At 43.4% G+C, this 17,123-nt stretch overlaps 1 protein-coding gene across 1 annotated transcript; it reads right to left on the bottom strand.

The window, feature by feature from the left end:
- Positions 1-303: 303 nt before the first annotated feature.
- Positions 304-16,095, bottom strand: TEX48 (testis expressed 48). The gene is made up of 5 exons (XM_004048503.5): positions 15,937-16,095; positions 5,592-5,699; positions 5,255-5,377; positions 2,085-2,216; positions 304-616 (listed from the first exon to the last, which is right to left on the bottom strand). Exons 2-5 carry the CDS (start codon positions 5,593-5,595, stop codon positions 513-515), a joined length of 363 nt encoding a protein of 120 aa, XP_004048551.1. The 5' UTR covers positions 5,596-5,699; positions 15,937-16,095; the 3' UTR covers positions 304-512.
- Between the last annotated feature and the right edge of the window lie 1,028 nt (positions 16,096-17,123).

The raw sequence follows: 17,123 nt of genomic DNA on the forward strand, positions 1-17,123 counted from the left end.
TCAAGTGATTCTCCTGCCTCAGCCTCCCTAGTAGCTGAGATTACGGGAGCACACCACCACACCTGGCTGATTTTTTAATTTTTAGTACAGATGGGGTTTCACCGCATTGGCCAGGCTGGTCTTGAACTTATGACCTCATGTGATCCACCTGCCTCGGTCTCCCAAAGTGTTGGGATTACAGGCGTGAGCCACTGCGCCCAGCCAATAGGCTAAATTTTTCAAGCTTAGTTAGATGTGACAATATATTTAAAAATAATAAGACATTAGTTGGTAAGGGGGAAAGGAAAAGAGAAGGACACATCCTCTGGTGCAATCAAGAACTTTAATTGGAGGCAGCTCTTCCCATGGTGGCTTTTTAGGAGCTGGAGTGACTCTTGCTTGGTGGCACAAGGATGGCTCAGACGTCTTCTCCTCCTTCAGGGGAGTTTCCGAATTAGTCTTCATGACTCCTGTCCACTGCCCTCTTCCTCATGGAGATGCCCCAGCAGCTGTGCAGCCGCCGGCTAGAATGCTCAGGGCCTCCCAGTGAGGCATGGCTGGAATGGCCAGCGCTCCTGGCAGTAGCGGTTTAAGTTTCTCTTGTAAAAATTTCTTTGGGAAGCATATGCGTTCAGATCTGAAAGAAGAAAGGAAAAAATTATGCTGGGTGAAGGCCTTTGAATTGGGCTTTGATGAACTGTTTTGGTTGTTTGTATCCATTGCTGATCATTCCTCAGATTCTTGAATCTCAAAGGACCCAAGGCAGACCCTAGTCTAGGACTTGGAAGTCTTTTGTGATAGGAGGAGTTTCTTGCAGTGTATTTTGCATCGTGCTACGTTGGTGGCTTCAGTGACAGTAGGCTGTCTTGCAAAGCACAGTGATATGGAAGGTAGGAGACTTGGGCCCATCCTGGCTCTGACACTTACATCATTCCCTAGTGCACTCGTGGGAAGTCCCTTTCCCTCTGTGAGCCTCACCCCTATGGGGCGTGGGAAGGGCAGAAGGAAGGAGTGGGCGAGCTAGTGGGGTTCCTACCTTCTCAAGCTTGATTCAAGCAGAGCTGTTCGTCTTTGATCTTTTATAGAAATTGGACTCTGTGAAATGTTGTTTTCAAGGGGGTTTAGTTGTTAGGAGAATTCAAAATGACTGGGTTGGATAATCCTTAGTTCTCAACAGGACTCCTGGGGTGGTTGTGAGTTATGTGAGACCACCTGGGCATAGAACTGGTGCCCAGCAATGTGGCTGCATTTCTTCTTCCTGGGCTGTGCCACTGTCCCGGGATTGGGCATCTGTTCTTCTGTGACCCAGAGGCATTTCACCCCCAGTTGAACTACACTCAATCCACAAGTGTTTTCTGGCATTGTTTACTTGCCATGCACCTGGCTGGATCTGGGGGCATAACAGGGAACAAAACTGATGTGGGCCCCTGCCCTCCTGGCACTTACTGTCTAGTGGCCAAAGTAGACATCAAGTAAGCATATGAAAAATACACGTGTAAGATGATGCCGCCAGGTGCGGTGGTTACACCTGTAATCCCAGCACTTTGGGAGGCCAAGGTAGGTGGATCACTTGAGGTCAGGAGTTCGCAACCAGCCTGGCCAACATGGCGAAACCCTTTCTCTACTACGAATACAAAAATTAGCCAGGCATGTTGGTGGGCGCCTGTAATCTCAGCTACTCAGGAAGCTGAGACAGGAGAATCACTTGAACCTGGGAGGTGGAAGTTGCAGTAAGCTGAGATTGGAGATTGCACCACTGCACTCAAGCCTAGACAACAGAGGGAGACTCCATCTCAAAAAAAAAAAAAAAAAAAAAAAAAAAAAAAAGATGATGCCACAAAGCTTTGAAAGGAAAGCATGGATGTATGCCCTTCCCCCCAGACCTGCTCCTTCTCATGCACTTCCTAGCTTGGAAGATAGTGGAGTCAGGTCTTAGCCTCTAGGGTCTCCCCAGTGTGCTCTGGAATATGACTGGGGCTGCTTGATGGGAGCAATTCCATCTCCCCATCTCGCTTAGCTGAAGTATCAGTGGGGTCTGGTTATTAGGACCAGGCTCCCTGTCTGGGAGTTTCTGGTCAGTGTTAGGACCCCAATTTGGGACTCACCCTCAAACTCACTGCTGCCGGAGGAAGTGCTCTTTTTTGTCTGGTTCAGGGGTGTTCTCGAAGGCAAATGGGAGACTGCGTTAATGCGCTTGGGATTTTGTCTGTCAAATTCATCCTTCTGAAGCTGAAAATCTGGCAATGAGAATTCCACAGGGTCATGTGGGGGAGGCTTAGGTGAGATCACGGAAGTGAAGATGTTTTGCAAGCTCTGAAGCAGCGCACACAGGCAAGTGGGGGTTATTATGGGGTGGGGGTGTACCTGAAACTACCACCTCCTGTCCTCTGAGGGCTTCCCCTCACAAGCAGGTGCTGGATTCAAAGTGTGTATTTTAAAATAATACATTGTATTTGTACGTATTTATGGGCTACATATGAAATTTTGTTACATGCATAGAATGCGTAATGATCAATTCAGGGCAAAGTATGTATTCTTTTTAAAACATTAACTTTTTTCCATTTATAAATGTAATGCATACGCTTTATAGAAAAGTTAGGAAATATTGAATAGTATAAGGGAGGAAAAAGTGCCCCAAACATCTCTTCCCTAAGTTATTATCGCAGTTCCAGTCTTTTCCTATGCATATTTTACATAGTCCATCATATCCTATGTATTATGGATGAATTTTACTTATCTATTTATTTTTTGAGACAGGGATCTGCTCTGTTGCCCAGGCTGGAGTGCAGTGGTGTGATCATAGCTCACTGTAACCTCAAATTCCTAGGCTCAAGCAATCCTCCTGCCTCAGCCCCCCGAGTAGCTAGGACTACAGGCATGTGTCACTGCGCCCAGCTAATTAAAAAATTTTTTTTTGTAGAGAGCGGGAGTCTCACTATGTTGCCAGGCTGGTCTTGAACTCCTGGCCTCAAGTAATCCTTTAGCCTCAGCCTCCCGAAGTGCTAGGATCACAGTTGTGAGCCATCTCACCCAGCCCTGCATTTGACTTTATTCATATACATTATGGCATAAATATTTTTCTCATGTCACTAAATTTAAAAAATGGTTGTACAATATTCTAGTTTTTGAATAATGTAAGATTTATTTAACCAAAGTTCCAATGTTGGATTATTTATTTATTTATTTATTTTTTTGAGAGAATCTCACTCTGGTACCTAGCCTGGAGTGCAGCGGTGCAATCATGACTTACTGCAGCCTCGACCTCCTGGGCTCAAGTGATCATCCCACCTCAGCCTCCTTAGTAGCTGAAATTACAGGTGTGCACCACCATACCTGGCTAATTTTTTTTTTTTTTGAGATGGAGTTTCGCTCTTGTTGCCCAGGCTGGAGTGCGATGGCACGATCTCGGCTCACCGCAACCTCCACCTCCCGGGTTCAAGCGATTCTCCTGCCTCAGCCTCCCGAATAGCTGGGATTACAGACATGTGCCACCATGCCTGGCTAGTTTTGTATTTTTAATAGAGACGGGGTTTCTCCATGTTGGTCAGGCTGGTCTCAAACTCCCAACCTCAGGTGATCCACCTGCCTTGGCCTCCCAAAGTGCTGGGATTACAGACATGAACCACCATGCCCAGTCTGGCTAATTTTTTATTATTTGTAGAGGTGGGATCTTCCCATGTTGCCCAGGCTGGTCTTGAACTCCTGGGCTCAAGTTATCCTCCTGCCTCCCAAAGTGCTGGGATTATAGGTGTGAGCCACTGTGCCCGGCCCAGATTTTGCTACCATAAATACTGTTGTGATGAACATTGTTGCATATGAGACTTTGTCTTTATACACTTCTAGGTTTCTAGAAGAACAACAAAGAATTTTGTCAATAGTCTGAGCTGTGTTCTGTGATAGGCAGCTCTGTCATTTATTAGCTGCATGCCTTAACTAATTGCTTAAGCCCCACCTGCCTCTTCATTCATATCTGCAAAATGGTATGCTCAATTTGAATACTAATGTCTACTTCTTAGAGTTATCATGGGGATTAAATAATATCATTTTACTGTTAAATATGAAATATACACTCTGAAACAGTAAGGGAGTTATCTGATCACAGCTGGGTCCCCAGTGTCTAGACAGTGCTTTGCATGTTATAGAGTTTCAGTAATTATCATCATTCTCACCTTGGGAAAAGGCATTGATATTTTTAAGGTTCCTGATTTTTATTGTGACTCTACTTCCAGGGAAAGTATTTTAAAGACCCTCACGTGTGGATTTCTGTCAAAATACATCATTGTATTGTCCTGTCTCTCAGTGGGACTCTGCCACGTTCCTGGCCATCTGTGCTCACCCCCTCCCACCTGTGTGAGTCCTAACTTTGGCTGATTTTGACAATAGTGCTTCTTTTTTTTTCTGTCTGAAATTGTTGATTTTGATCCCTGATCTTCTCTGCTTGATCTCTTTTCATGGATCTTCAAGAAGGTTTTGATTACAAACTGAAGGCCCGGGTGACTTCTCTGTCTCTCTCTCTTCCCTTGACATGGTAGCCTAGGAAGTCTCATATTCCAGAGGCCCTGGCTAAAGATTTAAAGGGGGGTGGCTGGTTTGTACTAGACTTTATGCAAGCAAGAAATACATTTTTATTTTGTAAACCATTGAGATTTCAAGGCTTATTTGTTTCAGCGGCAGAACATACTCTATCCTGATCAATACCTATATATTTTTTCTGCATGTTGAGTGCCTACTCTGTGCCAGACCCTGAGCTAGATGCTTATTTGTATTGCCTTACAGTAATAATGTATTGTGAATATCCCTGTTTTAGAGGCAAGGACAGTGAGACTCAGGGAGGTCGAGACTTGCCCAATTTCTGTGGCAGAGCTGAGATTTGAACTAGCATGTATTGCCCCCAAAACAGGGATCTTAACCACTGTTTTTATAGTCTTTAATCCAGTGCTTCTCAAACTATCATGTACATTCACATTTACCTGGAGATCCTGTTAAAGTGCCAGTTCTGATTCAGTAGTTCCGGAGCGGGGTCTGAAAATGCATTTCTAACAAGCTCCCAAGTGATGCCAATATTGCTGGTCCGTAGACTACACTTTAAGCACAAGGGTTTAAGCTCTGTTGTTTATTGGTTTGAGTACTTAGCCATCCAACACCCACCTCATTTTAAATTGGAATTATCACTCAGTGATAGTGATGAAGGCAGTTTGGGGGTATCCCAGCAGGCAGAGAGTGAGCAAAGTGAGGTTAAGAGAGGCCGTGCAGAGTGTCCTTATCTGATACCTACTTTGGGTCGATGGCTTGTGCTCTTGGGTTTGACTGGGAACCTTGGAGTCATTGATGGCATAGGGCTCCTGACAGTCCCTGCAGCATAAACAGAAGATCTTCGAGATCAGGTTTTGGTGGGCTGCTGTTGGAGGCAAAGGAATGAGGGGCATGGGTTCTGGAATCTGAATTCCAGATGCCTATTGGAAATTGACTGTGGTGGGGGTATCATTGGGTCAGCCTCTCCCAAGGTATTAATATAATACTCCTCCCCTCTCCCAAATCTTCTGTAGTTTCCCATGGCCAGCAGATCCTTCTGCCTAGGCCATTTTTTCCTATTCTGTACAAAGTTTTCTTACCCATGGAAAGGAGTTGAAACTTCTACTCTGCCAGCTTTGTCTGCAGGGGTGCCTTGTTGAATCAGCCAATCTTGAGTTTGAGCCCAATTCACTGGGCTGGGCTGTTTCCTAAGTAAACATAAGACTGTGGCTGAAAAATGCTAGTCCTTCACCTGTGTTCACACTCCAGATAGGATCTAATGACAGCAAAATCCCACCTCATGCAGACATGCACATAAACATGCTCAGGTTTCAGATAGCTCTGTGTCCTACCCCATGAACAGGTGCATGTTCTTAGGTGGATTCTTTACCCTTTTTGAACTTCACTTTTATCACTTGAAAAATGAGAATAGCAGTGCCTACTTTGCAGGAGTAAAGAATCATACATATGAAAAGTAGCTCCTGTGAAGCTAGGTATATAGTAAGTGCTCAATCAATGGTCATTCCATTTTCCTCCCTTCTCTTTATGTAGCTCACTGGCTTCAAATGATCCCAGCTGGTCCAGGTCCTATGGAAAGGAAGCATATGGACTTGTAGGTTTAAATTCTGGTTTTGCCACTAATTTGCTGGAGGGCTTTGGGTAGGTCCATGCTTTTTTCTGTGTCTCAGGCTCCTTGTCAGTAGTAAGAAGTTAGGCTGGATGATCTCCTCAAGGATCTTTCTAGTTTTGAAGGTCCAGGATTATAAGGCCTTGCTTTAGTCCCAGATCCCTTTATTTGTGTATCAAGTTTTTCAGATCTCTGGGTACATTCTGTTCTCACTCCCCTTCTTGTGGCAAAACCCCCTTTAAAAGGAAATTCTTATCATGGTATTGTTTAGGCGTCCCTCACAATACCTAATTCACTTCACTTTGTGAGTTTTGCCTTCATTATAGGCACTTGAGTCCTATTTTCTCTACTGCCATACCCTGGCCTAAGCCACCATCATCTCTTGCCTGAATTACTGCAATAGCTTCCTAACTGGTCTCCTTATTTCTCTTACCCTGAACTTCCTCCATAATTAATACAAAAGTTGGGGTAGTTCTGTTAAAATATATCATGTCACTCTTCAGCTCAAAACTTCCAAGGATAGGAAAAAATGGGTATAGTAGATGGAGCGATATAATATGGAGGGAAGAAATGGAAACTCAAATAGAAATTCTAGTTCTATAAAAACCAGTATCTGAAGAAAATATGTATTGGGTAGGGTTAACAACAGATTGGACAAAGCAAAAGCAATGATCAGTAAACTTGTGAAAAGGTCAATAGAAATTATCCAAACTGAAACAGAGAAAGCAAAAAAGATTTTAAAAGGATGAAGAGTACCCCACTGACCTTGCGGGATGCTACCAAGCTGTGTAACAGACGCGCGTTACTGGACTCTCAGAAGGACGAAGGACAGAAAAACTATTTGAAGCAATAGTGGCTGAAAAGTTACTAAATTTGATGGAAAGCATCAACATAAGTACTCAGTGAGCACCAAACATGAAAAACAAAAAGAAAATCACAACGACTGGGTGCGGTGGCTCATGCCTGTAATCCCAGCACTTTGGGAGGCTGAGGCTGGCAGATCACCTGAGGTCAGGAGTTCAAGACCAGCCTGACCAACATGGAGAAACCCCGTCTCTGCTAAAAATACAAAACTAGCTGGGTGTGGTGGCACCTGCCTGTAATCCCAGCTACTCGGGAGGCTGAGGCAGGAGAATCGCTTGAACCCTGGAGGCGGAGGTTGCGGTGAGCCCAGATCACGCCATTGCACTCCAGCCTGGGCAAGAAGAATAAAACTCTGTCTCAAAAAAAAAAAAAAAAAAAAAGAAAAGAAAATCACACCTAGGCACATTTTAGTCAAATGGCTAAAAAGTAAACTAAAGAACAGGCCCTTAAAACAACTGGAATAAATAAACATGAAAAAAAGAAACTGTAAATCTTTCACTTCATATTCCATGAAAATATCCTTCAATAATTAAGGCAAAATGAAGACATTATAAGATAAACAAAAATAGAGAGAATTTGTCTTTCAAAGACCCAGGCTGTAAAAAATGCTAAGATCGAAGGAAAATGATACCAGATAGAAATTCACATTTACAGAAAGGGATAAATAGGATAAGAAATAGCAAATATGTGGGGTTAAATGCAAACTTTTTTTTTTTTTTGAGACGGAGTTTTACTCTGTCACCCAGGCTCGAGTACGGTGGCGTGATCACAGCTCACTGCAGCCTCAAACTCCTGGGCTCAAGTGATCCTCCTGCTTCAGCCTCCCCAGTAGCTGGGACTACAGGTGTGCACCACCACACCTGGCTAACTTTTGTATTTTTTGTAGAGACGGGGTTTCCCTATGTAGCCCAGGCTGGTCTTGAACTCCTGGGCTCAAGTGATCCTCCCACATTGGCCTCAAAAGGTGCTGGGATTACAGCAGTGAGTCACCGCGCCTGGCCAGAAAGATTTTTTCTCTTAGTCTTTCTTTTCTCCAAAATTCAGTGGTTTTGCATATTCCTCAGAAGGAAAACCAAACTTCTCACCTGGGTCTTAAGATACTCTGTAATCTAATCATCCTTCTTCCCTCCTGTCCACCCGCAACCCTCATCACCAACTCTGTCTTCAATTCCTCCAATTCCCCAATTCCATTTGCCCCCCCTGCTGAGTTTTAAAACACAGCAAGCTCTCAACTCAACAATTTGTGCTTGTTTTACTCTCTGCCTGGAATTCAGTTCTCTTAGATAACAACATTCTGTCATTACCTTCAAGTCTTTGCTTCACCTTTTCTAGTGAGACTTTCTCTGTTGTATTTAACATTATAACCCCCTCGCCCAGCACCCCAGCGCTTCCTAATCTCTCCCTTGCTTACTTTTCAAACATTTTCTCTTTCTTTCTTTCTTCTTGCTTTCTTTCCTCTCTTTCTTTCTTTCTTTCTCTTCTTTCTTTGTTTTCTTTCTTTTTTTCTCTCTTTTCTCCTTCCTTCCTTCCTTCCTTCCTTCCTTCCTTCCTTCCTTCCTTCCTTCTTTCCTTCTTTCTTTCCTTCTCTCTTGCTCTCACTCTCTTTCTTGACAGGGTCTAGCTCTATGCTCAGGCTGGAGTGCAGTGGCACAATCATGGTTCACTGCAGCCTTGAACTTCTGGGCTCCTCCTGCCTCAGCCTCCTGAGTAGCTGGGACTACGGGTGTATGCCACCATGCCCAGCAAATTCTTCTTCTTATTTTTTTTTTTAAGAGAAGGGGTCTCACTGTATTGCTCAGGCTGGTCTTGAAATCAAGTGATCCTCCCATGTTTGCCTCCCAAAGTGCTGGGATTACAGGTGTGAGTCACCATGCCCAGCTTCATTTCCTAACACTCTACATAATTTGCTAAATTGCTGTGTTGAAGGTCTGCTTCTTCCCACTAAATTAGAAGTCACATGAGGTCGTGGATTTTAGCTGTTTGGTTTACTGCTCTATTCTCAGTGTCTAGAGCAGTACCTAGTGCAGTGTGGGAAGTCAATAATTGTTTGTAGAATAAAAATTGAGGGTGTTTGTAGAATAAACTAGCATTTATTCTTGTCTTGAGTAAAAGCACTTGCAGGCCCTGGGGGCAGTAGAGAGGTGGGTGGTAGTTTTTGTGCCAGGAACATCACAAGCTGTAGGACACAGCTTACCTCATTCACATGCTAAGCTTACTCTGATGGTTTCATGAGTCAATTTTAGTTCTGCTCTCTGTTTACCGGTTGGGACTATTTTTCTTCCCCGTCCACTGCAAAGCGTATCTATCTTCTTCCCATGTTCCCTATTTTGTGAGATGATCCTATTATTCACTCTGTCTCTAGAGTCAGAAGCCTGCCAGCCTCCTGCCATCTGCTCGTGTTCATCAGTCTTTGAACTTTACTTTCCAAATATCTCTTCAGTCTGTCTGCCCAGCCATTCCTTTGCCATTTCCTTCACCGTAGTGTAAGCCACCATCACTTCTCACCTGGACCACTGCTTAAACTTTCTCATTAGTTTGTTTGCCTCCACCTAAAGCTAGAGTTATCTGGTAGACATGTAAATCCTATCTCTCTTCTGCCCCAACAACCCTCTGCCCCACCAAGGGGGTCCCCAAGTCTGCAGATCCAACTCCTTTTGTGATCACCACTGTTATTCTCTTCATCCTCATCTTCTCTGGGTTGCACTCACCGCCCTACAGCCATAAGAGATGCTGTATAGGCAGCTTCCCCAATCACCTTCTACTGAATGGACCCTGTTCACATCCTGTTCCCTCTACCTGGGATGTTCTCACCTCAATCCTTGAGTCATCAAACTCCAGGATTCAGCTCAGGGGCTACAGGAAGGCATGGGATAAGTTAGGAGTCCCTCCCTTGTGCTCCCACAGCACTCCCCTGCTGGCCCACCATGTTTTCCTGTACACAGCCTGTTATTGTACAGTGACTGCCTAACTCATGGTAAATGCTTAATAAATACTTGTTGAAACGTTGTCTTGTAACTGCCTCTTGTTGACAGTCTGGATACTAGTTCATGAGCTTTTTCCTTTTTCTTTTTTTTTTTTATTTTTTGAGACAGGGTCTCACTCTGACACCCGTGCTGGACTGTAGTGGCACCATCAGGGCTCACTCCAGCCTCAACCTCCCAGGTGCAAGCGATTTCCCTGCCTCAGCCTCCTAAGTAGCTTGGACTACAGGCTCGCACTACCATGCCCGGTTATAGTTTTTTTGCTTTTGTTTTTGTTTTGGTAGAGATGGGATTTTGCCGTATTGCCCAGGCTCATCTCAAATTCCTCAGCTCAAGAGATCTCCTGCTTCAGCCTCCAAATGTGCTGGGTTATAGGCTTGAGACACTGAGCCCAGCCAAGCTTTTTTCTTTTATTTTCCTTCATTTATTTCACATGTATTTACTGAAAACCTGCCATGTTCCAGGTACTGTTAGGTGCTGGAGATATAGCAGTGAACAAGACACAGGGTAGACAAATATCCATGGAAGCAGGGACAGTATTTTATTCACTTTTTTTTTTTTTTTGAGATGGAGTCTCGCTCTGTTGCCCAGGCTGGAGTACAGTGGCGCAATCTTGTCTCACTGCAAGCTCCGCCTCCCAGGTTCACGCCATTCTCCTGCCTCAGCCTCCCGAGTAGCTGGGACTACAGGTGCCTGCCACCATGCCTGGCTAATGTTTTGTATTTTTAGTAGAGACGGGGTTTCACTAGCCAGGATGGTCTCGATCTCCTGACCTAGTTAGTGATCTGCCCGTCTTGGCCTCCCAAAGTGCTGGAATTCCAGGCGTGAGCCACCACGCCTGGCCTTTATTCACTTTTGTATCCTCAGCACTCAGCCCAGGGATGGGCACAGAATAGGTACTTTATACATATCTGTTGAATAAACACATGAACCTTCTCTGACTGTTGGAAAAAAACTATGCCAAACAGATCTCCTTTCTCCCTTCCACTAACTGATTTTTAACTTTCTGCACATAAGCTGTTCCTTGTGGTTAGATACGATGCAGGCTAGACACATACAGATGTCACCATTGTGTGGATTTTTTGGTCAAAGTGGGGGCACTCACTAGGTCCATTTAGCTCCAATCTCCAATAGTCTTTTGGATCTGCTGCCAGGTGAGGTGTTTTTTTTTTTGTTGTTGTTTGTTTTTTTGTTTTTCCCTAGACCTAGTGTCACTGTCATGGGATTTTTTTTTTTTAACATGATTTGAGCTCTGATGTATTTCATTGAGTTCTCTTTAGTGGATTTATTTCATTTTTCTATAATTTATAAAGAAATAGAAATTTATACAGGCAGTTAGATCTTTTGTTTTGGAGATACACCATTTAGCAAATATCCTTGCCATTAATCTGCTTCGTATTCTGCTACTTGCTTTAGTTTCAGTTGTCTTCATCCACTTATAAAAATGCTTGCCTCACGGGGTTTGGCTTTGTTCCAGACTGCCTTGTGTATGTTGAATGTAGAAGGAAGCACTTCATAAGAAAGGAATGGAAGCATAGCTCTGACAAGCCCCCACCATGAGTCAGCCCTGAGTGTTTGGAGTTTTATTGGAGTGGTAATTGATTTGTCTAGAAGAAATTGCTAAAACCTGGACTTGGGTCCCTCTAAACCTTTGTCAGCATGTGTTCTGTCTTGGTAAATCATAAAAGAAGGTCACTTTTTTTTTTTTTAGCTTATATTCGGGAGTCAGTAATTTTCAGGTTTTTGATCATATGGCCTCTTTTAGGCTCTGCTTGGCCAAGAAATTCAAGACACTGCACAAGTAGAAACTGTTTATCAATTGTAGCATACTCTTTCCTGCTTGTCGTGGTCTCATCTGCATTAAGGTTGTTGCCTCTTCCTGGAAAAACTCCGTATATATACTCTCACTATAGGTACTCTCATGTATTTGTCTTAATAAATGGCAAAAGTTCACTAGATGACTTAGGATTACTGTAGCCATGATGACAAAGTTTTGATGTCAAAAATCAGATTTAAGAGGAGCTCTAGAGAAGAGAGAAGACAAAAATGTCAAACATAAATAGAAGGCTTCTTTGTCTGGAATGCTCTGGCCTCAGGAACAAAAAGATAAAAAAGACCTTACTCTTACTCAAACCTTCTGACACCTGTTTTCTTTGCTTCTGTCTTTCTCTCTCCACCCAACTTGATCTTTACTACCCACGTATACTCCTCTTATTCCTTCCCCTGGCTGCCCAAATAAACCTTTTCAGGGAGCATTTTTCTAGAGAAGAACAATCACATTGCACAATACCCACCTAAAACTTCTGCACTGAAGGTAGATCAAGAGAGGCCGAATTTAAACTCTGAGTAAGAGTTGAGTTGGGTAAAAGTAGAATCTTCCCAAATTTCAGAACAAAAGAAAGTTTGTTTTGTATATCCTGTGTAATTCAGGATTGTGTTCATTACTTATTGTCTTGGACTATCATATTTGTACCAATTAGTTCATTTCATTGTTGACCTTTAGGTCAGGCACAGTGGCTCACGCCTGTAATCCCAGCACTTCAGGAGGCTGAGACAGGAAGATTGCTTGAGTTTTGGAGTTTGAGACCAGCCTGGACAACATACCTCATCTCTACTAAAAATTAAAATTTAGCTGGGCATGGTGGTGTGCACCTGCACTTCCAGTTACTCAGAGGCTGAGGAGAGAGTATTGCTTGAATTTGAGAAATCAAGACTTCCGTGAGCTATAATCATGCCACTGCACTCCAGCCCAGGCAACAGGAGATCCTGACTCAAAAAAAAAAAAAAAAAAAAAAAAAAAAAAAAAATTGTTGACCTTCAACAATGGGGAAAATGTTTAAGAGTAGCAGGATGAAAAAGGTCAGAAGATTCAAATAACCTATCTATGCATAATATTTTTAAACATGGACTTGAGAGGGTAAGAAAAATAGGAAGTATGCCACATGAAACTATTTTAAAAGATTTTCTCTTAAGGGTGGATAGGGCAAAGATTCAAGAATAACAAACAAAATGATGAATCAATAGGTGACTTAATAGACTTCAGGACACTTTCAAAGGACATTCTGGGGCAAACAAAAAGTGTAAGTAAAAGGAGCCCTTTCTTTATGCAAAAGCTCGTATCTAAAATAGAGGATTTAGAAAAAATCAATTGGAATGGGAAATTCCATTAGTGTAGATATCTTGATCATTTTCCGAGAGTCCTAAAATGTTAACTAGAAATCGAGATAATCTTATGGCCCACTAGATAAAACAACTGGCCCCTGAAATAAAGACAGGACCCAAATCTCCTCTGTTTTTTAAGAATTTGGAGTCTGTGGAGAACACTTGCACTTACTGTGTGCAGAAAGGCCATTAGAAGAACTAATGTTCCATGTCAGAAGGACAGCTGTCCATATCTGTCTGCTGAGTCTTTCTGAGGAGAACTTTGCAATTAACACTTTCCTATTTTGCCTCTAAACTCCCAAAGGGCATTGTCTATAAATATAAATGAACAGCAATACTGCTTGCTTGTTGATATGGTTTGTTTCTTATGTGGAGATCAGACTCTTGTATTCCAACTATAATTAAGACTAATTGTTCTGCATGATGAATACTTAGACCATTCCAGTGCATGATTCGCCAGCACCCACGGTGGACTATGTCTTCTTACACAGAGTCTGAAGGGATGAAACCCTTCTCGGGGGTTTAACTACTAGTAGATGAAACAGACTTCTGAGGATTCTGAGTTGAACAATTTAAAGTGCCTTTTTTTCCCTCACCTTGACTGACACAGCAAATCATGTAGCCCATATCCTAGGGTACACCTGACCAATTTAAAATCCTTAGTTTGAGTAATTATGGATCACAGAAACCTTTGGGTTTTATTTTAGCTAATTAGGGGAGTCTGCACCATTGCTAACACTCCCTGTTGTGCCTGGATTAATATTACAGGTGAGGTTAATCTACAGCTAAGCCCAAAGAAAAAGCAGCCTGGCTATCTAAGGTAGATGGTCATGCCAGGGAAATCATGGGGCATGACTCCAGAGACACTTTCAGATCTTTTTGAAAATACTTTTAATTATCATTGTCCTTTTTTTTTTTTTTTTGAGATGGAGTTTTGCTCTTGTTGCCAGGGTTGGAGTGCAATGATGTGATCTCGGGTCACTGCAACCTCCGCCTCCTGGGTTCAAGCGATTCTCCTGCCTCAGCCTCCCGAGTAGCTGGGATTACAGGCATGCACCACCACGCACGGCTAATTTTAGTTTTTAGTAGAGATGGGGTTTCTCCATGTTGGGTCAGGCTGGTCTCGAACTCCTGACCTCAGGTGATCTGCCAGCCTTGGCCTCCCAACGTGCTGGGATTACAGGCGTGAGCCACTGTGCCTGGCCTTAATTATCATTGTCTTGCATCATTCAGGTTCTGTTGTCCAGAGAGCTGAATGCTTTTATGTAGCCTCTGGTTTGACAAATGGTGAAACAAATGATTCAAAGAAAAAATGAGAAGAAATGAGGCAGACTGATACTCAAAATGAAAACCAGATCTCTGTACATGGAAAAATGGAACTGTGTTTTCAAGAAAAGCCAATGACAGTGGTGAAGATCTGGACAATCTTGGAGGGTCTTTCCTGCACCTTTAGTTGAGGGAGACCAGAAGGCAGATAATGAGAATTAAAAAGAGAAGCTCCCACATTCCTAGGTGACGATGGATTGCCCTGTAACTACGGTAACAACGAATCCCCAGAACCTGTGTGACACCCATTTAATCTATTAATGAAACTCCCTTGGTAACCATTCTAACAGACACATGCCAGTAGGTACATTTCATAGCTAAAGGTCTACCATTCCTAAACACTGCTGCCTCTGAAACACCACCAGTCCATGAACTCAACACCTCCCAAAGCCCCTTATGCATCAGCCATGAGCTTTGTTCAGAGACTTTGCCATACAAGCACAGTTCTCCCTTGTTTAACCAGAAATAAATTCAGTTTTTGTTTCATGTAGTGAATGCAGGCATCTTCCACCAAAGCAGCTTATGGATATACAAGAAAATGTAGTTATTCAAATTCTCTTTTTCTCTCTTTTTAATGCAAATGATAGCTTACTATACACCACGTTTTGCACCTTGATTTTTTTCAATTAAAAATAAACCGTGGAGATCGTCCGTATTATCAGCAGAGATCTGAAGCGTAGGTTTGTTGACACCCTGTGCTGGTGCTCTCTCCACATCTTTACTAGAAAATTTTGCAAGAAAGTGGGTAGTAGAACCACTTTTTCCTCTAAGCGTTGACAGCAGAGAGCTTTGAGTTTTGAACCCTCTTCAGAAATGAAAAGGCTCTTAGGGAGAGCAGTGTATCAGTTACAAGCACATTCTCTGGGGGTATAATTCTTGGAGATCTACTGTTAGCTAGGAAATTTAGAATCTATGACCTCTTTGAATCTCTGTTTTCTGACCTGTAAAATGGGGATGAGAATAATAGTATCTACAATAGAAGGTAGTTCTGAGGATTAAATAATGATGGAAAGTGCTTAGCACAGCTTTCTGGTGTGTCGTAAAGGCTTAATAAATACAGATGAAGGTTCTGATGCTGATGAATATGTAGGGAGATGCCTAGGGGATGTGTGGCACTTCTTGCACTACCAGTGACCCCCTCTAGAGGGAAGCAGAAACCAAAGAAGAGGGCCCTTGGGTTGTCCCCAGTGGGTGTGAACTTCAGGTCTCTAGTGACCCCATTGCATTTTGATCAGAAGAAAGATGAATGAGGTCAAACAGGAAGGCTTCTGGCGCTGCGGGCGGGGGTGGGGGAGGTCATTCAGCACAGGTGGAGACTGGGACCCAGAGAGAGAGAGAAACAGTGAGGTTAGAGCAAATGAAGGATGGGGATTGCTTCTTGGAGCAAAATGAATAGGCGTCCAGGAGTGGTGGGGACATTGTGCCTTTTAGTACAGAAAAACTATCACCTCCCGCCCTTTGGTTTAAACTGTGAGCCCCACTCACCTGCAGCTGGCAGAGTAGACAGAAGGCTGTCTGTGATGTCACAGAGCTGGGGAACCAGGGAATGTTGGGGCTGGGGTGTTTGGACTGGACCACAACAGCGAGGAGGAGGGAGAAGTTCTGCTGAGCACGATGCCATGCTGTCCACCAGACTGTTTACTGGGGCACAAGTCCTGGGGCCTCGGGAAGCACCTAGAGGATGGCCAGAAGGGGGCAGTACAACACTGGACGCTGTAGATCTGGGTGCCATTCTGTCTCTGTCCGCCCACTGGGTAGTAACCTTAGGCAAAGGGACTTCACGCTCAGGTTCTCCCTCTGCAATATGGGAATAATAATATTTTTTTTCTTTTTTGAGACAGAATCTCACTCTGTCACCCAGGCTGGAGCACAGTGGTGCAATCTTGGCTCACTGCGGCCTCCGCTTCCCAGGTTCAAGCGATTCTCATGCCTCAGCCTCCCAAATAGCTGGGGCTACAGGCATGCACCATCACGTCCGGCTAATTTTTGTATTTTTAGTAGAGACAGGGTTTCACCATGTTGGCCATGCTGGTCTCGAACTCCTGACTTCAAGTGACCCCCCCCCACCCCACCACCTTGGCCTCCCAAAGTGCTGGGATTATAGGTGTGGCCTTCGCCTGGCCAGGAATAATAATAATTATATGTCCTGTTTGCATTTTTAAGTATTAAATGAAATCAGGTAAACATTTAACATGGTATCTAGATGTAGTAAGCACTTTAAGAAAGGGTAGTTATTAATAACATATGCAAAAATAAAGTGACATTTTCTTCCCTATTTATTTTTCAGAAAAGAGGGAATCACTTTGTATTGGAGTCCTGACAAAATCTCTCAGCTTATGGGGCACTCTTTCCATTCCTTTATTTAGGACAACCAAGTACGATTCATATATGGGGAAGCCACATTGGATTAACATGTTCTCAATCAGTGCTATCATTTGATGCATAGAGAGGTCACTGGATACAATAGAAACAAGAAAGCAAAGGAATTCAGCACAGCTGTGGGGTCATTCATGTGGCTGGGGCGGGTGATGTGACTCCACAGCTGTGCTGAATTCCTTTAATAAATATTTGATGGTGAGTTAAACAGCCTTTGAAAGCTCACAGGTAACGCCACATTCTTTTTTTTTTAAATTATACTTTAAGTTCTAGGGTACATGTGCACAATGTGCGGG

The sequence above is a fragment of the Gorilla gorilla genome, chromosome 13 (assembly GCF_029281585.2).
Source record: "Gorilla gorilla gorilla isolate KB3781 chromosome 13, NHGRI_mGorGor1-v2.1_pri, whole genome shotgun sequence".
Taxonomy (NCBI): domain Eukaryota; kingdom Metazoa; phylum Chordata; class Mammalia; order Primates; family Hominidae; genus Gorilla; species Gorilla gorilla.